Raw genomic sequence first — 22,938 nt, forward strand, 5'->3', positions numbered from 1 at the left:
GATTTTGCACAGCGTAGCATGGAAATGAAAAGAAATATTGGAATGAAATAAAAAATGACTAAAAGTATAATGCCTTAGCTACAAAATGCAGTATTTTTTTTTTCAATATAATCCCCATTTACACTGATACACTTTTCCCAACATGTGACAAGTTTTTGCATTCCCTCACTGGAAAATTCTGGCAGTCTTTCTCTGATCCAAGTGCCCACAATTTCCTTCATCTCTTCATTGGTGATGTAATGATTACCTTTGAGATCCCTCATGAGGTGAGGGAAGAAGTGGAAGTTGCATGGAGACAAATTCGGCATGTATGGCAGATGCAGAATAGTCTCAAACTTCAGCTTGAGGAGAGCCATCAGAGAGTTTGCATGGTACCCATCGTGCACAGATTTAACGGTAACCCAATTGATCAATAATATGGCCTACTCGTTCTTTAGATTTGCCTAACTGTATAGCGGTGCATTGCTGAGTGATTTGCCAGTCACTTAGAAGCAATCGTCCACCTGCTTTTGATGTTTCTCATCGGTCACAGAAACTGGTTGTCCACTGCGAGGTACATCTTCAATTGTCGCTTTACTGGCTTCACATTCATGAAATTTCAACGCCCACCTATTCACAGTACTTCTGGTAACAGTTTCACCTACCGAAAACTGCTTTTTAACGATGAAAAATATTTGTAGGATTCACATTTTCTGCTGTTAAAATTCTATCACTGCATGCTGTTTCAACCATGTTGACATATTGGCCGTACTAAACTTTATTTTAATGGCTACTGAAAACAAACCGGTAAACGGATTTCAACGCATTTTCACCGATTTGTAGAGGGGGATTTTAGCTATCACATGCGCCACGCCCAACTCGGTAGTTGCTTTCCCTGGAAATTCAAATGGGAAGTCATTTTATCTCCAGAACATTTAACAAAAGAAAACATCACCGTGGTGCCTGACTAGGAAAAATACAGTTGTATTCCGTTGCCTTCTGTATTCTAATGCCCCGTGTAGCACGCTAGTGTGCAAAATTTATCAGCCGGGCATTGTATATAATTGTTTCTGAAATCTCAACTTTAATACTGAGCTTTACAGTATTTTTGCTAGTACTGCATGAGAGGTTTTAAGTTTGTTTAAGTCTTCCTAAATTTCTTTAAATTTCTATTGCTTAAAAAAGGAGGTTATGTTTGTGCACTCGATTTTATAACTTATTTATATATGTTAAGTTTATCCATTATTTATTATTTTTTTGGCAGGGTGAATTTGGAGGAAACAGAGTTTTCTGGTAACAGTAATATTACATTTGATGAGCAAGTTCAATTTTATAACGATACTGGAAATTCAGAGTATACGAACAATAGCAAAAATTCCTTTATTATTGACAAAAATATTTTATTCTATAAAAACAACTCATCTGTTAATAATTATAGTATTAATGCTTTAGAATTTTCAACTCATGTTGTTAATAGTGAATATAATTTTTATAATTTATTTATGCTTGATAGAGAGATGTGCATCTATATTTTTGTTCTGTTGACAGTAAGTATTATCTTATCAATTAATTATTAATATTATTTATCATATAATGTTAGTAATTAATGATAAAAGACAAATTTAATGGAATCAAATCTAAAAAAATATTTCCTTTTTACCTTCCCAGTCCTTAACTAAAAATTTAACGTGTATTTTCTACATTAATAACAGAACTTGGCTATTGTGTGTAATAACAGAAAGGAAATCACATGTATCATCAGAAAACATTTTTCCAAATATGTAATATTATCCAATAAATTATCAATATTTTGCCCTTGTCACATATGTACAAACATTTTGTTTTAATGCTTCATAATTATAAATTAATTATACAATTTAAAAAATAAAATTAGATGTACTAAAACTTTAACCAGTTTTAGTTTTGCTTCTTTTAAAATTGTGTACATTTTTTTATTTAAGTAATTAGTTAGTCTGTAATATAACAATTGTGGATAAGTTAGTAACCAAAACAACACTTACATTTTCTGTTATTTTAATTAATATTGCAAAAATTTCTTCTTCGTGAATAACATCTAAATGCACTCATGACAACTATTATCGAGTCAAAAATGTTGAATATGAAATAATACATATGAAAAATCTCATAAAAGAGATAGTAAAACAAAAGCAAAAGTTATGACACCAAATCTTACAGTGAATTGTGATTTTTTATCCTATACACTAAATTTATTAAAATTTAAAAAAAATATTTGGTTACTAAATATCATTTAGAAAACTAGAATTGTACTTTTTATAAATTTAAGAAAATATTCCATATAAATTTAATTTATCAATATCTTCTTAATTATGTGGAATGTTACCTAAATTCATTCATTAGTTAATTATGTTAACTTATAAAGTTGTAAAATTTTAAGTAGTGGAAAAATAATAGTTAATTTATTTGTTATAATATTTTTTCAAAATTTTCTCCACGCTTCATTTTTTATTTTATTTTTATTAAAAATGCATATGAATTTTGTCTTAGAATTCATATTGCAGATCTTTTTTTATAATAAAAACATTAAATTTAGTATAAGTGGGAAATTAAAAAATGTTTTTAATTAAGAAAATGTAGATTTTACTGCTCACTACAGCGAGCTATAAACAATATTTTTTTAAGCTTTTTGCTGTAGCAAAATTGAATAAGAATAGTATAACTATAAAACTAAACTTTTCCTAGATTTACATTGTAAAAATAAATTTTGTTCCCTTTTAATCCTTTATTTGTTAAGGTTTTTTAGTGAGGAAGGGATCAATATCTGAGGCTCAATTGCAAATAGAAATTCCTCTGTAAAACAAAGCAGTAGTTATTTTGCATAAGCATTATATAGTTGATTTATATAATTATTGCGGTTGTTTTTTTATTCTAAGAAGATCATTTATTATCGAATAAGATATTCAATTTAACCCTTATCAGATTAGTAATTTTTTATTTTTTTTTATTTAGAATATACTAAACTAGTTGTATTTCTTGTATTAGCTAAATTCATATGAATTCTTTCAATAAAAACTTTTCTTCTTTTTAAATCGCACATGTTTGAAAATGAATTGATTTTAGATTGTTAAACATTTGCAATTCATAATTGCCAGATGAAGAATTCAGGTGATGTAAAGGAAGTTAGAGAAACAATCCTCTTGATGTTTTTGTCAAATGTGAAATTAAACTTGCATTATTTGCAAGATGCAATATTTTTCATATCACAAGACCTTTGTTATGACATACCTGATGTACAAGGGTTGTCTGCAATGTTTTGAACCTCAACATGAAGATGGCAACACTCATCAACAGAAGTTAGGGAATGTATTTGTGCATGTGTTGAAAGGTACTCGCTAAAATTTTGGACGCTCAGTTGTTGTTTGATAATCGTTTGAGATAAGTCATTGTGAGTGTTTTGTGAAAATGGAAAAAATAGAATATTGTACCACGATTAAATACTTGCATTTGAAAGGCAATACGCCTACGCAAATTAAAACCGAGTTGGACACTGTTTACAGGGACTCTGTCCCATCATTTGCCACCGTGAAAAGATGGGCAGCTGAATTTAAACATGGTCATACCAACTTGGTTGATGATGAGCATTTGGGATGGCCAAAAACTGCAACCACCTCCGATATCATCGAAAAAGTTCTCCAAATGGCACTGGATGACTGACAAATTAAGGTTAGAGAGATGGCAGAGGCTATGGGCATATCGAAAGAACGGGTTTGTTATATATTAACTGAAGAATTTGATATGTGTAAGCTATCCGCATGTTGGGTACCACATTTGCTCAATTTGGACCGAAAACACATTCGAATGAACATTTCCAAGGCTCTGCTGGAGCAGTTTAGGCAAAAAAAGTCAGATTTTTTTATAGATTCATAACTCTAGATGAAATGTGGATGCACTGCTATACTCCTGAGACAAAACAACAGTCATAACAGTGGCTGCAAAGGGTAAACCCGCTCTGAAAAAAGTGAAGATGGTTACATCGGCTGGGAAGGTGATGGATGTTTTTTGAGACAGTAACTGAATTTTGTTTATCGATTATCTTGTCTCAATATATTATATTGTTTATATTAAAAGGTAAAACAATAATGGGACAGTATTATGCATCATTACTTGACAAGCTGAAGGCAGAAATTGCAAAAAAAAACACATTTGAAGAAGAAGAAGAAAGTGCTTTTCCATCAGGACAATGCACTTGCTCACACTTTAACCATTGCCCTTGCAATGGTTAAAATTCATGAATTGCCCTTTGAATCGGTTGACCACTCACCATATTCACCAGATCTGTTCCCAAGCAACTTTTTCTTATTTCCTAACTGTAAAGTTTCGTTTGGAGGAAAGTGGAGATTTTCATTGGATGAGGAGGAGGTTATCGCATGTGTAATCGCCTATTTTGTGGAGAAAGATACCAGCTACTGTTTGGAAGGGTTAAAGGGATTAGAGCATTGCTGGGAAAAGTGTATCGACTTGAAAGGAGACTTTGTTGAAAGAATAAAACCATATTTAACAGAAAAAATGCATCTTTCTATGTTAGGCTCAAAACTTTTCAGACAACCCTCGTATGACAGTGATTGGCGGCATTGCTCACTGTATGAATTGTTTTCTCATGTTGCAACCAATATTGGCTATTTTTTAAATGTGAAATAAGGTAATGGCACCTATAGATGACACATTAAGGATTTTTTTCTACATCTTGCACCGTGGAAACCACAAATTACAGAATTTTTCATGACTGTTAGTGCTCAAACAGGCTTTGAGTATTTGTCTATCAGCTAGAAAGTTTTCAGTGCCCTACGTTTACATAGATGTAATGGAACTAATTTTTTTTTAATCACTCAATTGGCCCCTATAGATGACATTCAAAATTCGTTCGGTTCATAGAGATGACAATGACGGCGCCTAAAGATGACATAGGTTTCTGTGTAAATTAAAAAGCCAAATTAGCAAAAATAATAACACATTTATTTTAATTATAATAAAGAAATTAAAGATTTGCAACTTGGGGCACATCATAAATCTCCCTAGTTGAACTAAATTTGGTGGGGGTTTTTATTTTGTCCACAACATCGTCCCAAGCATAAAATAACCGATCCTCCCTTTGAGGCCATTTTCACAGTCGCCCATGACGCACCATGGCAGTCACGACGACTCCATCTTCTTTGACAACGATTATCCTACCAGGAAAAATATTATTTTCGTATCTTACGGCAACATACTCCCCAACCCCCTTCCTTGGGGCTTGCAGCTCATTATCGGAGGATCCTGAGCTTTTTTCATCCCATTCACCTCCAGACGACGATTTCAAACTCCCACCTTCGTCATTTGATGAAGCATCTGAATCTTCACTTTCTTTAGTTTTTCTAGAATGGGTCAAGAGGCGCCTCGCGGCTTTTTTGCACTTCTCGTCCTCTTTTTCTTGCCTCTTTGTAAGCCTAGCCGCCAATCGTTTTTGTTTCTCCTCATCTTTCTGTTTCTTCAGATCTAACTTTTTCTGGTGATACTCCTGCCACTGAGAGGATGAAATCACCGAAAGGATTTTTTCCTTCGACCTTCTCTTTTTCGGTACCGTACTTTCCTTTGGCCAGAAAAGGCATCTTTTAAAAGGCGACGGGATATAAGATGATGTAGAAGGAATAGGAGTTTCTACAGGAGAAGAAGCTTCTAAAGGAACAGAAACTTCTAAAGAACCCGAAGCCTCTAAAGGAGCAGAAACTTCCAAAGGGACAGGAATTTCCATTCCGTCTTCAACAGAATCTAAAGGAGCAGAAACTTCCAAAGGAGCAGAAATTTCCATTCCGTCTTCAACAGGATCTAAAGGAGCAGAAACTTCCAAAGGAGCAGAAATTTCCATTCCGTCTTCAACAGCATTTGCTAAAGGGGCTTCCAAAGGAGCAGAAATTTCCATTCCGTCTTCAACAGCATTTGCTAAAGGGGCTTCCAAAATAGTCACAGTATTTTTTTCTAATCCTGTTGTCACCTTCTTCCATAGCTCGTACAGGGAATGGTCGGTAACAGGGATGGAATCTTTATCCCCACTAAAAGAAGCAATTTTTTCTGCCCCGATTACTGTCTTCAGCCACGGAATACAATTAGGACAGCACAAATTAGTTTCTGTATTGGGTTCAGTTGCCTTCGGTGGCGCACCAGGCCTAACAGTGACTTCCAAAGGGTTCCAGGGCACTAACCCACATTTTTTGAACCCATTTGTCAAAATTTCTGACCGATACACATCCAATAAAAGTTGATTAAGTAAGGCGCAAAAATTACTTTTTGACACTTCACCACCGCTTAATCGATGTTGTAAAGCTTTCTCCTTCCACGAAGCTTTCAGCGTATGAAATACGGAGACGTCCATCGGTTGCAGCAAATGGGTGGCGTTGGGGTATAACGCCACTAAAACGATGTCATTTTGGCTGCAAAGCTGACTAACCTCCATAGATAGATGGGAGACGTGGCCATCGACAAAAAATAGTACTGGCCGCACTATCTTTTCTTTTTCCATCCATGGAATGAACTGGTTTCCAATGTACTCATAAAAAATTGCGCAGGTCATCCATCCCTGCTCACTTTTTCCTATAGCCCATGATGTGGGCACATTTACGGTGATATGGAGCGGAATACGCGTATAACGGAAGACTACCAAGGGTGGTGCAAGATCTCCATTAGCATTGCCCGTAAAGAGAACTGTAATGCACTCTTTCTCGTCATTACCAACCGCTTGATAAATATTTTTACAACCGCGTTCAGCCATAACTTTTCCGGCCTTTGGTTGCAAGAAAAATGCTGTCTCATCAGCGTTAAATACGCGTTTGGGGTCATCCAAGACGCTCGCCAATCCGTTTCCCTCTAAATACGTATAAACGTCATTCTTCCAGCCGTCTAATTGCTCGTTTGTTATTGAGCTCCTGCTCTTTGTTAAATTTTGGGCAACGCGATTAGAAATCCGAGGGTGTCTACTCATAAAACTGCCATACCACTTTTTGGATGGAACCTTATCACGGAAAATGTCCTTCCCTAATTGAGCGGCTAATCTTTGCATGCTTATTAAAAAGGTTTCTTTCGAAACGGGAAATCCTTTTCTCGCTAATTCAAGGACCCATTCCTCAATTTTCAGTTCCTCATCGGCCGTAAAAGCCGTACGGGCTCCCATTTTTCTTGATATTGGGTTGATCCCTTTGACCTTGCTCCGAAGTGTAGAGCGGGGTATTTTGTACTTCTTAGCAGCCGCGTACACAGGTACCCCACGCATCACGTCATCCAGGGCTTTTGTCATAACTTCCTCATCATACTGCAGAATTTTTGTGGGAGGCATCATCTTCATTCACCTAAAAAAATAAAAAGTTAATTAGGGATCGTATGCATAACCTAAAGATGACACGCTAAGAACCTAGGATGACATAGCTGTCAGCTTAAGGTTCCTGGACAACTATTGCACCGAAATAAAAATCCCACATATTCTTTTTATTTTTTAACTTCTATAGCACTGAAGCATCAATCGGGGCTAAAAAACTTTAAGATGACAATACGATCATCTTTAGGAAACTGCGCCTTTTAAGGAACCTAAACATGACACCGCCTTTGCAACCCCAACCCATAACCAAAATGACTGTGCAAAGCGCTTTGTTGTGAAATTAAGTCTAACAATGACAAAAACTTATTTAGGTATATCTTTGCGATAAATATCGAGATTAAAAAACTTAAATAGTAAATACACTTACCTTAACGAAATCACTAGAATTGAAGCGAAAAACAGCAAATGATACAACCACAAACATAAACAAGACCGTATTATGGAAACCAAAATGGCGTTTGATTGTTTTGTTATGTTGTCTCCAGGGAGAAGAATCAGTGTCGTCAATGCAATAAATAAAATTCCCGCTATTTTTTTAAAACTCTTGTTTTTTGAAAGGTTATGAGACACTGTCATCTTTAGGTGGTATGTCATCTATAGGTGCCATTACCATATCACTTATAATTGAAAAATATTTCTGAAATCACTGCATGATAGAGTACAATAATGGTCTACATATTATTTCTTATGCTGTGAGACTGTTTAAAAAAGAATTTAATGAAAATACAGTTCAGTAATAAGTAGAGGATTGTTTAGGTATTATAATCCAAACATGAACATTTCAGTAATTAAAATATTTGTATTATTAAAGCCTGTTAAAAAATTCAGATTTAACTAAAACACATTTTATAAATCTATTAAACACAATAAAAGAAGATTTTTCAAGAATAAAAATTGAAAAAATTCAATTGTGCAACACTATTTTTTTAATTTTCAATAACTCTTTGTAAAAGTTATTTATTTAAAAGTACACTATTTAATATTTTTTTCAAAATTAATTTCTAAAATTTGACTAGTTATATCACTTTCACTAAAATAATGTTTTTCAATGCTTTAAAACTACTTACATACCATTTCTATTCTTATCACTGAAGTAGTGAAAGAACATCGGTTACTGCATTATTATTTTCATCTTCATCCTATTTTTTTTTTATTCCATCATCTATTATTTTTCATCAGTTATTATTATTTGACATTCTGATCATTTAATCCTTATGGCTTTTAATTAATTAAAATTATTAATCTATGGTGACAAACCTCAAGTAATAATTTGTTATTCTGTGTTCTTCATTTTCCTGTTTCTTAATTTTAATTGTTTCCCATAAAAATTTTCATGAAAATGTTTGGGAGTTAATTTTTCTTGGGATATATCCAAATCCATGATATAACAGAGTTTAACATAGGTAGATAGTACAGTATCTGTACAACTTGTTCTGTATAAATGTTAAAACATGTTTTATTTATTATTTTAATACAAAAAATAGAAATGATATACTGTAATAAACAGACACAAGCCATCTGACATGTGGTTATCAACCACATGTATGAGAACTATACTTTGATAACTGTTCTTAGGAATATTATATTCTATATTGTTGGTATAATCCCATGGACTTAAAGGGATTGTCCTGTCATAGTATTTTTAATTCAGTGGTAGATTTAGTCTTGAAAATCCTCTGTTGGTCTTTCTGTTATGAAGAATGACTTGAATGTTATGAAGAATATAAAGTATAATTTTTTTACGTTATAAATATTGCTTAAATTTTGCAAATTGCTTTTTTCAGGTATTAACAGTTGTAACAATATTAGTCAGATCTTTTTCAATGTTTCAAATGTGTGTTAGATGTTCAATAACGTTACATGATAATATGTTTAAATCGATAACTAGAGCAAAAATGAAATTTTTTAATTCAAATACATCAGGTATGTAATATTATATTATTTTTCAATAAGCTTTTTTTTTTATTCAGTTGATGTTTCTGTAACAGTAAGGTTATGTAAAATACAAGGGATGTTGCTTTTCTATGATTACTGTTATGAAGAAATTCAAAAGTTTAAAAGTGTAATAAAAATTTGAAACTAAATTATTAACAGTGTTTGATGAGTAATTGACAGAATGTAACAACAGTAGGAAGTAGCAGAGTGCTACAACATACCAAAGCGGTATAGTAATTGTATAAAGAGAGCTTCTCTTGTAACATTCATCAAAGAACAAAAGTGCTTTGTTTGTTGTTTGTTTTTAGTGAAAGGGTGAAATATCAATGAATGAAAGTTCAGTTTGGTCATTAAAATAAGTGCACGAATGAACCAGGGCTTTGCTAGATTGCATTAGTTCTAAAAAGAACTCGCCTTGAAGAACATTGAGTAGATATGCCAGAAACTATTGTAGCGATTTAAGATATAGTAAAAGAACACTTGAATTCTTTCACTATAATATGAGTCATGGATCAGCATACTGTATTGTACATAATGTTCTGGTAATTAAATGCCAGGCCAGTTGACTGCTGAATTAAAATATGAATATGCTGATACCTGAAGAATTCTTGTGATGGTTTAAATTCAAAGACGATTGCTTTCTAGGGAGACGTGCTGGTGTTTATACCTAGGACCGCTTCCACCGACCAGAAACCAAGAAAATCAGTAAGGAATGATGGAATCGTTCCTCACCAAAACCAAAAGCGTTCACTATACACCCGTTGGAAAGGCTATGCTGATCTTTTCTGGGATGATGGAAGGGTAATTCAAGATTACTACATACTCAAAAGGCTATTTAGTAATAGAGCAGCATATGCAGATCTACCTAAGGATTTCCTGCAATCAAGCTCCAATGACGTAGACTTCTATTTAAAGCTGTAAGACAATGCTTAATTTTGTATTGGTTATTCAACTCTTACAATCATCCAAGATCAATCTTTCAAGGGGTCTTCCACACTTAATGAATTTCCTAGACCTTGTTCCCGGTGATTTTATATCTTTGGACCACTCAGAGAGTTGATAGGAGGAAAGTAAGTCTTTGAAGTCCAATGAAGTGGTGAAGCAGGGTTTGCATGATTGTCAAACGGTTTTTTCTATAGGTATCACTACATTTCTAAAGCATTGGAACACATATATTGCACCCTACAGAGGCTCCACAGAAGAATGATGTGCGTGAACTTTTTATTAAATAAAACTGAAGATAAATAAATATTTAAGGTTTTCAATTTACTTTACTTCATACATTATAAAGTTTGAATGTTGAATTTCTATAAAAATTATAATGGTAAAATTTTAATTTTCACATATAGGTATTGACAGAATCTGGACACATTGATGAATATGCTTTAATTTTATATCATAATCCTGTTGCTTAGGAATTTTACCAGTAGTTAGGTTATTTTCATTTCTGTAAAATGCCTAAAGAACTGCACAAGATAAGGTTTTCTAATCTGAATATAAATGATTTTATTTCTTGCAGCATGCATATGCATGTCACTAAAATTACAACTAGATCATTACTATTTTGGTCACCATTCAGCTACTATTTAAAAAAATATTGGTTAGAAACTAGTTATGGATTTTCAGAATTATTTCAGTTACTAGTACTATTAACATATGACTTAATAAAATACATTATCAGTAGGAATTCTCTGAACATTGAATAAATATTATTCTTGATAAATTAATCATCTTGCTGTTAGAGAAGTTTTATATTCTTTGACAAAATAAATTGAAACCATCATAGGTATCAACGGTCAGTTTTTAGTTTGGTTTTTAATTTTTGTAAGAAATGTCACTACATTTTTTTAGAAAAATAAAATTAATATATATATATTTTAATTTTTTGTATATTTTTTATGGTTTTTTCCTCTATATGTTTGTTGATAAATATGATATATTTTATTTTTGAGTAATTTACTGAAAGTACAAAGTCTATTCAGAAAATAAGCAAACTTTATTTTTCTAATCTTCATTATTAATCTTACAGATTATTGGCCCTTGTCCCCTTCAAAGTACTTCTCTCCCCTATTCACACACTTTTCCCAGCTATTTCCACTTCACGAAGCAGTCCTGAATAACTTCATTTGAAATGGCCTTTAAGATCTGTGAAGAATTTCCTTTAATGTCATCAATAGTCTCAAAAGAGCATCCTTTCTTCACAGATTTTAATTTTGGAAATAAGAAAAAAATCGCAAGGAGCCAGGTCTGGCAAGTAGGGAGACTGAGGAAGGACAGCCGTCTGACTTTTGGCACAAAACTGACAAATTGACAATGTTGGGTGTGCAGGCGCATTGTCTTGGTGGAGAAACCATGAGGTCTTTTTTTGTGGATTTTTTCTTGTAACTGTTGTAAAACACCTCGAATATGCACAGTTTACTGTTTCACCTGGAGTTCAAAGTGCACAGTTCCATTAAAATTGAGAAAAACAGGGAGCATCACTTTGACAACGAATCGAAACTGACATGCTTTCTTCGGGCGTGGAGATCTTTGCCGATCCATTGTGATGATTGAACTTTTTCTCGATGTTGTAGCCGTAAACTCGGCTTTCATCTCCCATTATGATCCCTTGCATGAATGTTTCATTGTCATCGGCTTGTTCAAGAAGTTACCGACAAACATTCTCTCAATGTTCTTTGCTGTTCAGTGAACAAACTTTGCTGCAACTTGATGCATGTTCAATTTTTCATTCAGATTGTCACGGCATGATCCAGTTGACATACTAACCTCTTCTGCAAGTTCTCTGACAGTCAATCAGTGATTTGTACACACCAGATCATTGATTTTTTTAACACGGGTGCCATCAGTTAAAGTTGAAGGCCTTCCTGGTTGATGGTTACTGACAACCACTTCTAAATCATGAAAACCATTTGTAACATTGCGTATGACCCAGAGCATCATCTCTTTAAGCTCGTTTCACAAGTTGAAACGTTTTTGTGAACGTTTTCCCATTTTCATGCAAAATTTTATGTTGTACAATGCTCCTGAAAATCACGCATTACAAAAAAATGCAACTGACACTACTCAAATAAAAATAACATGAAAACGAGACAAGATACCAACAATTCAAGAAAATATGGTTGCAGAGGAGGTTTTGCAGAACACAGTGCTGCCAACCGCACGTCACTAAATTCTCTGTTGGTGCATAATTAAACATTTTGGTTATTTTTCTGAACAGACCTCATATGTGTGAGTTCAATGACTATGCAGATCCTATATAATCCTTTTTTTACTTCCTTGTGTGAAGCAAAGGGAGTATTATGATTGTGAAAAATTTCGGTTTTCAGATGTCAGTAGGAATATCCAGTTTGACCATCCCTGAATCCATTTTGACTAGTTTTGGCATGACATCTGTACATAAATATGTACGTATGTATGTATCTCGCATAACTCAAAAATGATTAGCTGTAGTATGTTGAAATTTGGGATTTAGGACTGTTGTAACATCTAGTTGTGCACCTCCCCTTTTGATTGCAATAGACTAAACTAAAAGTGTCCAAAAAAGCCCAAAATCCAAAAAAATATGTATTTTGGACGTTTTCTTAACTGCAATAAGCCCCCACTGAGAGCTTTTAACGATATATCACAAGTGGTACTTATTTTCATTGCATCCAGAGTTATAGCCAAATGAAATTTTAATTAATGAAATATTTGAATCTTTAAGGGAAAGGCGCATCGATTCAAATCAGAGTTAATCTCCTTTTTTATTTTTTTAACTTTTTTTTTTAAATTAAATATATTGATAAAAAAATATAAAATAAAAAATCAGAACTTATTAGTGAAACAAAATTTTATGTACTTTTAAAAATGTATTTATATAATTTAATAGACATTATTACATATATGTATATGTAATAGAGTTGGTGAAACATCTGATTATTTAAATTAATTGAAAATTATAATTTAGAATCATATTATTTTTGGATTTTGTAGTTTAATTTCATTTAATTATTCTGGAATTTCTGTTTAATTTTATCTACATTAAAGTTAACTACAGAGTGACTGAAAACTAGAACATCATGAGAGCAATATATACACTGAGGCATATATACCCTATCTAATAAATTGCAAAAAATTCTTGTCTATTAGTTCATTACTCCTCTGATATTGTCAGAGGATACAAATCAGAATACAATAATAACAATAAAAAAAAATTGGAATTTATTAATGAAATAAAATTTTATGTACTTTTAATTTTTTTTAAATGTGTATATGTACTTTAATTGTTGAAAAAAAGGAAATGATGTGTTGTCCAAGGAAGTGATGTGGTATCCACATCAGATTTTTTATTGTGCGGGGGATTCTAGTGTAAATTTTATTTAAAAATTTTTTTCATTTATTGTGTCTTGTTCTGTGTTTGAAAAAATTGTGTACTTTGATAGATTAAATAAAAAATAGAAAAATTATTATCAAAATTATGTTAAAATCAAATTTAAACTATCACAGTTAGTGTCTTTAATTCAGAAAGGAGCTGATTGTGGATAAAAACCTTCGTTGCGTAGTATGATTCTATGTGACATAATATAATCAACTATTCTGTGATCTTTTAAATAATTTGTGCTATACATTACTACATATATTGGTTAATATTTTATTATTTTTATTTGTTTGTTACCAGGACGAATCCTTAATCGATTTTCAAAAGATATAGGTTTAATTGATGAGATGTTACCAGTTGCTATAGTGGATTGCAGTATTGTAAGTGCTTGGTTATATTTTGGAATTCATAATTTATTAGATTATTCAAATAACACAAGCTAGAATAATTTCTCATGTTGTTGAGGAATTTTTTTTGTAGTTTGAGAAAGAACTGTACTAAATAATTTTGTAGAAAAATAACAAAGAGAAATACTTAACAGAGGTTATAGAAAATGAAAATAAAATGCTATATAAGCTGTGTTAAGCTGTTTCATCGTAAACATATATCTTCAATTGAAAAAAATCATCAGCATTATAAAAGAATTAATTAAAAATAGAAATAAAAAATAATTTCTATATAAAAAAAAATTAATTGCTGAATTAAGTTGTTTTTTAATTTACAGTTTATTTTATAAATATAGGAAGAATCTTTTGAGGACTTCATAAGTTTTTGTCTTTTTGTTATTTTTTTATTTTATTTATTTTTAATAATTCTTTTATATCTGCTGATTATTTTTATCTAATAAACTAAAACTAAACTTCATACTAGTAATAAATTTTCATTTTTTTGTCTGGATAAATGATTCTTAGTCTTTTTTCTTTGATACTTTGTTATTTCTTTGGAAAAAATTTATTCTAGATTGTGTTGATTATATTTTCAAACTTTTTTTTTATAAATACTGAAGTGAAAAAAATGCTTTGGGAAATAGATATTTAAAATTTTTTGTATTAATCTTTAACCTGATATAGTATGATCCAGAAATTATATAATGTATCTTACAAAGGGGTTCACTTCTTTGATTAGTTGGTTTACAAATTTTATTTACTGACCACTTTATCTGAAATTTTGCATGAATTCAAAAAAAGTCGTAAAAAATATCATAAAATATCAAGTTTTTTCTTACATACATATAATTAAAATTTTACACACATTAGAATCAATTTAAACACTTTAATTACCTAATTACCAGCAAAAGAAGAGCTTATAGACTTTGAAGTTGATGAGGAAGATAATTTATGAATGATAGGAATATTGGAGTTTGATAGCTTACTGAAGGACAATTAGTTTTATTTTACAAAAGCAATAAAATTTATCTTTTAATCAAAATGTATTATTCTGAATAAGTGCAAACAATCCTTAAATGTGTGTGTGTAAAATGTATATATATATATATATATATATATATATATATATATATATATATATATACATTTCAATATTAGATGAAATTTAAACCACCAAAACACAGTAAATAGATAAGTTAAACTTACCATATTAATTCCAAGAACCTGTTGTTGCGGGATCCCACATCTTCCGTTGGTATTTAATTTTATAATTACTTTAAAATAATTGTTTTTATAATTCGTGAATTTTGAATTTGTTAAAAATGTTACTGCGTTATAAATTTTGAAATTATGGATGAATATGCAAATTCTGCTATTCAGATTCCAGTACTGGACAGCAGAATTTGTGTGAACACACAGAATTATATAAGTTTCAGATCAAATTATTTTTGCCCTTGGAAATTAATCAAACTGTCTATGATTCCCTTCAAAATAATGTCTGCAATATACCCCAATGCTCCGTTCACCAAAGATTTATATGCAACATTACATCCAAATACAAATAGCCTGGATTAAAGGGTTGATTTTCACATTCTTTTGATTTTTGGGAATTATAATCTTTGGCATTATTTGTATCATAAAGGCAAATTTTATCACTATAGAGATTCTTCTTGTCATGTGTAAAACTCTGTATACTGAAAATCATTATTTTGTAATGAGTAGTGCATTCAGCATTGCTGATACTATTGAATATATCTTAAAAAAGAGCTGATGGGACTTATTAGAAACTGTTAGAAACTTATTAGATGGGACTGTTAGAAAAGAGTATTTTTGGAAGCATGTGGAAAATAGTATTTTCCCTTCTAAAAAGAATTAATTACTATGCGTTTGACTGCTAAACAATGGCTTATCATAGACCAGTGAAATATGCTTATATGCTTTTGTCTCAAAGAAAGGGAAACATTTGCTCATTCTCCAAATAGTTGGTCTTGCTTCATTAACCTACTGCTTCAACATTTCAAATCGATTTTCTTCATAAGACTAAAAATCAATCATACTAATTTAATTTATGATAAGACTTTTACAATTGCACGTGTCTTCTTGAAAATGAATTAGGACGTAAGGATTGAATTCTTAAATTTGCTCATATTCATAATCAATAGAAGTTTTGAATGTATCGTAGATCCTCCAATATTGATAACAGTAGCTCCAGTTGGTAAAGGAGTTAGTAAGTGGAAGAACCAAAATTGATCATTAAAGTAATATATTAGAGTAATCTTTCTGTTGATGCATATTCCTTATTTATTCGTTATATGAAGTCAGTTTTTATTTGTGATATGGATGAATTGGCATCAAATGCTGTTCATTATTATGATAGCTGATATTCAAGGATCTGATTTCAATTAATAATTTATTCATGGGAGATTGAGCGGCAATAATGAATAAGTATGCCAAGCTTCATGTTCAATGCTGCTGTGGTTTTTAAGTTGAGTAAACCACAAAATTATAACTTCTTCGCATTATAGTAAGACTCACTGTGTCTGTTTTTATTGAGGTGTAATCAACATTATAGCTATCAAAGCCAACCGGCTTATATTAAAGAATAGATTTTCTAAATTTAAAAAAAAATAAATAAAATCTGTACTAATCCGTAGTTTTGTTAACTTACAGGATATGATTTTAATGAAAAATTGCCTATTCAATCAAGCATTGTGCTTCCTTGTGCTGTAGGGTTTGAGAATCACATATTAATGACTAAACTACTTTTTTATTTTTAAATAATAAACATAAAAATGGAGCTATCTTAAAAGAAAAGACTGTTTGATTATAAAAGAGCGCATAATATAAAAATATTACAATCAAACATTTTTTTACTAAGCAATATTCCTTGATCTTTCATATAATTGTCACCAAAAGTTAGACTTATGATATAAGAAACCAGAGTTTTCAATTACTGTCATATTCCTTTGCCATTAATATATTTAACCATTGCTTGACAGCTTTTATCATCTTATCGGTTATCGCTTTTGCATTGCTTGAAAAACAAAAATTTGTTCAACTTTTAAAATAGCTGCAAGCTCACTCCAAGTCGAAACTGTATGATAATTGGCTGAAAATATTCCATCTGAATTTTCCTAGCAATTAAGAAGCGTGTCCTAGTGTCCACACTAGAAAGTCCTAGTGTGACACTAGAAAGTCTCTCAGCCGTCGTACCTGGGGAGTGTGGATGTATGGTGTTATCTTACAGCATCATACTATTGTGTGTGTATAATAAATTTTTGATAGCATTTGCAAGTTCAATGTTTTGCAGCGAGGTTGTTCCTGTAATTGTTGGTTGTAGCTTGAAAATTACAACGTGGATTATATTACAAAAAAAACTACTCAGAAATATCTAGAAAAATCAGTTCCAAATTTGAGATAGTTACTCAACATTTTGTTTGTATAATCACCAGCACACGTTTTCAGGGGTTGGTAATGCATGAAGGTTATTCAGGGCACTGTTCATCACATATGGTTTAATACATCCCAATTTATTTTTGTGTATCTTTCATTCATTATTACTGTACAGAACCAAAAATTGCCTACAGATTTCAGCTGATACCATGTTTTGAATGCCCAATAGCACATCACTTCCCAAATATCATATTCATTGTCGATATTGTCTTATTTATTTTAAAACATTACAATATTGATATGTTGTAAACAATAACAATATAAGGATCTCAACAAAAGGTGACTGCTATGAGTAGTGTCGGTAGGCAAATAAAATTTGATTCTTGTATGTATGCCAACATTTGCAAGAAAAATTATTGACTACTCATTTATTTTAAGATAGTCATATTTTTCTGGGCGTAACCAGAAATATTTCATCATTTCAGCTCTCTGAATATTAGTCTGGCTCTTTTCTTCCCTAAAATCATAAGTTGTACCAGCTTTTTCAATAATTAATAATGAATAGCTCCAGAGATTATTATTTAGATAAAGAATTGGAATGAGTTCTGATGTTCAACCCGAGACAATCCTGAAGGGATTTGTTATATTTCAGGTTGACGACATTATCTTCCATTCTAATATTTTCTCTCGGCTGTTAGTATATTTGTAATCGCAAAATCTCATGCAATTTATTTGAATCTTGTATTTGTTATTAAAATAAAATTTTAGTTCTCTGTTTTTATATACTTTTTTCTCTTTAATGTTCACAGATTGCATTATGTCTGTTTGGTATCATCGGCATAGTTGGTTTTGTAAATCATTGGCTTCTACTTCCTACATTAATCATAATTCTTATATTTTATTTGATGAGAGGATTTTACCTTAGAACGTCAAGAAGTATTAAACGTTTAGAAGGAGTCAGTAAGGAACAATTTTCTTTTTGTTTTATTCATTCTACATCTATAGAATATAAATTGTTATCTATTGCCATTCTAATTTTTTATCACCACCTTATTTAAAGTAAAACTTCATATCTCTGTGATCAGGACTGGTTTTGATGTCTGTAGTAAATGAAAGTCTGTATTGTATGTTATAAAATGTATTTAAATCTCAATTGTTGTAACATATAATTAAGGATTTATTTAACACTTTCTGGTACCTTGTTAGGCGACAAAATTATTTATTTATTTTTTTACTTATTAATGAGGAAATGCATCTCCACACTTGGGATGATTGATACATAATATAAAAATTAACGTTTGTTCTACTGTAGCCATGCTTATCATGTGCATGTTCTTCTGACCCATAAGTTATTTTGTTTTCGAAGATATTTACAGAGTGTTCTACTAGGCACGGTCTCTAATTTGAGAGGTGATTTTTCAGTTAAAAATAAGAAAAAAGTATAAACATAAGTCCAGATATGCTTTGTTTTTGAATTAAGGCTGTTGAAAAATTTCATGCTAATTCTTACTCTATAAATCACATAACAACAAAGATAAAAAATTTTTAACATTGAATATGGTTAAAAAACGTTTATTTTTATATTATTTGACATAAAAATTATTTTTTTAATGGTTCCAAGAACTGTTAGTAATATTTATTTTTTTATAAAAATTGCAAACAGCATTGAGAAAACTAGTACTGTATTATATTATCTACAGAACAAAAGTATAAGTAAAATCTTTTGGCAGCCTTAATTGAAAAAACAAGCATTTTCTAACAACCTTTTCTTGTTTTTATTTCAAAAATAACTTCTGCCCTGAAGTAACATTCTTTCCTGATGTAGATACTTACATATACTTATATAATTTTGATAACTAGAATTGCAGGCCTATATGATAAATCTTTTTAGGATACAAGCCATAAGTAATCAAAACTGAATATTTGAATGTTTTATGAATGAAAAGAATATACGAAAATAAAAAATTTTCTTGTGGGGAAAGAATCTTGGAAGGGTTATAATTGCACTGATAAACATAATTTTTGTTTCCTAACATGCGATACATGATTTCAATCTGTTTTTTGATGCTGAAAATGAATATGAACTCGGAATTTTTCTATCGCCCACCATTTTTGAAAAATTTTTAAATTTTAATAAAAGGATTTTTTCCATTCTTCAACGTATAGTTAGCATTTTAAACTCCTATATTGTATTTTGTTAGCTCATTTTTTATCGTTTAACTTTGTTAACATAATTTGTAAGCTATAAATAAACAATACTAGACAAAGAATTAAATCATATCATAGTCATGTGTTGTGACATCATATTTAATAATGAAGAGTGAGCCTTCATGGACAAGATTAATCGTGTCTGTGCAGGTCAAAACATGTAGCTGAAAAAACAGCTGTGTTGTTTGTATTAAGCACTGGATTTAGCAATGAATTAATTTTTTTCAGTCATTGCTATCTTAAGTTTGTTATCAGTGCAGTGTCTTAATGCCTTGAAATTGTGTAAATTATATGGTTGCCTTTTTATATATATATGGTGAATTTACCGTAAAACCAAATAGAAAAATCATTACACCTTTAATTAAAAGAGCATATCATTTGTACTTTCAGTGTAAAATTGTTGATCAGGATAAGACATGGGCTCCTCATCTAGTATGCACTAATTGTTCTGTATATTTAAGAGGATGGCTGAATGGTACACTGAAGGCTTTGCCATTTGGTGTACGTATAGTTTGGCATGAACCAAAGGATCATGTAACAGATTGTTACTTTTGTTTAACATATGTGTCTGGAATTTCTAAAAAATCTAAACATACTGTAAAATATCCTTCATTGCAATCTTCAATGTGGCCTGTACCTCACACTGACATTATTCCAGTTCCTGAGCCACCTCTGAATGTATGTTTCAAAAGCAGCGATGAAGAATCAGGCAGTACTGAAGAAAACAACAATGACTTTGATTTTGAATTATCTTCCAATAAGCCACATGTTATATCACAAGGTGAATTAAATGACTTGGTTAGGGATTTAAATTTATCAAAAAATCAAGCTGAACTGTTAGGATCAAGACTGCAAGGTTAGAATTTAATTTTTTAAAAATATAAAAATTTTGGGCTTTCGAAGCCAACAAAAAGAACTTTCTCAATACTTTATTCATGAAAATAATGTAGTATAAGCTTCATTATATTTAAGCTTTTTGAAATACTGTACTCTCTTCACTTTCTTCTTTTTCATTACAAAACCTACTCTTGCCTGTCCTTTATGTGATACTGAGCTAATTATTCTAAAATCACCTGACCGATAGTCATTTTCCTCTTCACACTGAACCTCACTAATTCCTACTACATATACATTTAGTTATCCATTTCCCTCTTTAAATATTTTAACCTACCAGCCTTTTTATAACATTCCACACTCACGACTCATAGAATGTTATTTTTTAATTTTCTGGTGACCCCTTCCTTAGTAGTCACTAACTGGAGATATGGGGGACTACTTTACCTCTGGAATATTTTACCAAGAAAGGCGCCTCCGTCTTTGTTACATGAAAATGCAGAGAGCTACATTTTCTTGGAAAAAAATCAGCTGTAGTTTTCCATTGCTTTCAGCTGCGCAGTACTCTGAGTGATGTTGATATAGCCATTTAAGTCCTCCTGACCTACACCCTTAACAACTACTGAAAGAGCTGCTGCTCTCTTTCAGGAATCATTCCTTAGTCTGGCTCTCAACAGTTATCTCTCCAACATGGTTGCACCTTTGGACCAACTACTCTGTATCACTGAGCATTCAAGCCCCTTCACCATCGGCAAGATCTCATGGTTCATAGCGGCCTACCATTCACCCTGTTTATTATAATTTATATGAATTAATTTTTTTTTTTTTTATTTGTAGTTACACACCCATGAATTATTCTTTTCTATTTTTCAATATTGAAATTATTTATTAGTTGTGTAGTTTTAAAAATTTCTGTGCTAATGTCTTTAAAAATCTGTTTCCCTAATGTCATCGAAGCATAAACAGCACATTAGAAATCTGAACCTATGCTGACACATAGCAACATAAAGTGCTTCTATCTCTTTACTGTGACTGCTACATTTCCACATAAACACAGAATATATACGAGGGGCATTCAGGTCAATCCAGGACTATTGATTTTTAATAAATGTAGAACACACTTATGATAATAAGAAATACTTTTATTTCTCTATATAATTTCCTGCTACATTTATACCAGCATTTCACTAGTGCTTGGATACCTGCAGCGTAGAAAGATTTATCGTTACATCAAAACCAAGACAGGACTGACTGCTTCATCTAATCCTTCCTGTTGAAATGCTGGAACAATTAAGGACCAAACAGTAACAATTTCAAGGACCAAACAGGTGAAAATTGCTGGGAGCGAGGTCCAGGCTGTACAGGGGTGTGTGACAATAACTCTTAACCAAGATCTTATAGTGTGCATGTTGTGCATTGTCCTGCAGAAACAGAACACCTTTAGTGACCGCACCAGCCTGTTTTTTCTTGAAATCATTGTTCACATCTTGAATAACTTTGCAGTAGTACTCGCTATTAATATTGACTCCACAGGGTAGAAAATCGACATGAATTCATTTTTATCCAAAAAAACTGAGGTCATAACTTTTGTGGCTCTGAACCACCTCAACTGGGATCTTCACTCACTGATGTACTAAGAGCCTCATCACTGTTTTGTGCAAGAAGTCACGAATAAATTTCATCAAGTTTTATGCCTTCATTCATGAGAAATTTCATTACAACAAGCTGTTCCACATATCCATTCACTACATTGGACGCCATGTTCTTTACGACTGACTTGTTGTTTAATGTTGCTTCACGTCAGTGTGCCATGTGGTAATAGCTGACAGTTGTGCCTTATTTGTACAACCAACAGAATGGGCAGGAATCTCCATTTACACTGTAATCTAACAAAAGTCCCAGATTGATGTAAACATCCCTCATAGAAGAAAAAAAATAAAAGCAAATGCTTAAATAAATTAGATACCGTTAATGTTTGTAGGATTACAACTGTAATCCAAGAAAACTACTAAAACACAACTATATTGACCAGAAAAAACACAGTTTTGGGGAAGAAACTATTATTTCAAAGACATTTGCCAATCTTTGTAGTTCCAAAAAGAAAAGCATTGGATTACTGTTGTAATCCAAACAATCAGTGTTAAACTAAATTATGAATTAAAATTATTTCCTAAATAATTTTAAAAACAATAAAAAAAATTCTCGTCTGATTGAGCATTATTTATTTTCTTCCTAGAAGTTAAAAAATTCATAGAAAGGTATGTATAAAACCTGCAAATAATTTAGATTGAAATAAATATTAGATCTTTCTTTTATAACATACTAACACCCTTCCACATTCAATATGATTTTAAAGCAAAGCATAAATCTCCTAGAATCCAGAAAGTTTAAGATATAAGAAACATAATAGTATTTTTCTAGATCTTTTTTACTTCCTTATTAATATAAAAATGTTATTTTTGTAT

General features: G+C 31.5%; 1 protein-coding gene across 2 annotated transcripts in view; it reads left to right on the top strand.

The window, feature by feature from the left end:
- LOC142332710 (ATP-binding cassette sub-family C member 4-like) overlaps nucleotides 1-22,938 on the top strand; it is a 208,788-nt gene that overhangs the window by 145,250 nt on the left and 40,600 nt on the right. For both annotated transcript variants that reach the window (XM_075379285.1, XM_075379286.1), the window contains exons 16-19: nucleotides 1,244-1,526; nucleotides 9,145-9,283; nucleotides 13,953-14,032; nucleotides 18,241-18,391. In XM_075379285.1, the coding sequence (XP_075235400.1) occupies nucleotides 1,244-1,526; nucleotides 9,145-9,283; nucleotides 13,953-14,032; nucleotides 18,241-18,391 (653 nt within the window). The remainder of the gene's footprint in view (nucleotides 1-1,243; nucleotides 1,527-9,144; nucleotides 9,284-13,952; nucleotides 14,033-18,240; nucleotides 18,392-22,938) is intronic.

The sequence above is a fragment of the Lycorma delicatula genome, chromosome 12 (assembly GCF_047948215.1).
Source record: "Lycorma delicatula isolate Av1 chromosome 12, ASM4794821v1, whole genome shotgun sequence".
Taxonomy (NCBI): domain Eukaryota; kingdom Metazoa; phylum Arthropoda; class Insecta; order Hemiptera; family Fulgoridae; genus Lycorma; species Lycorma delicatula.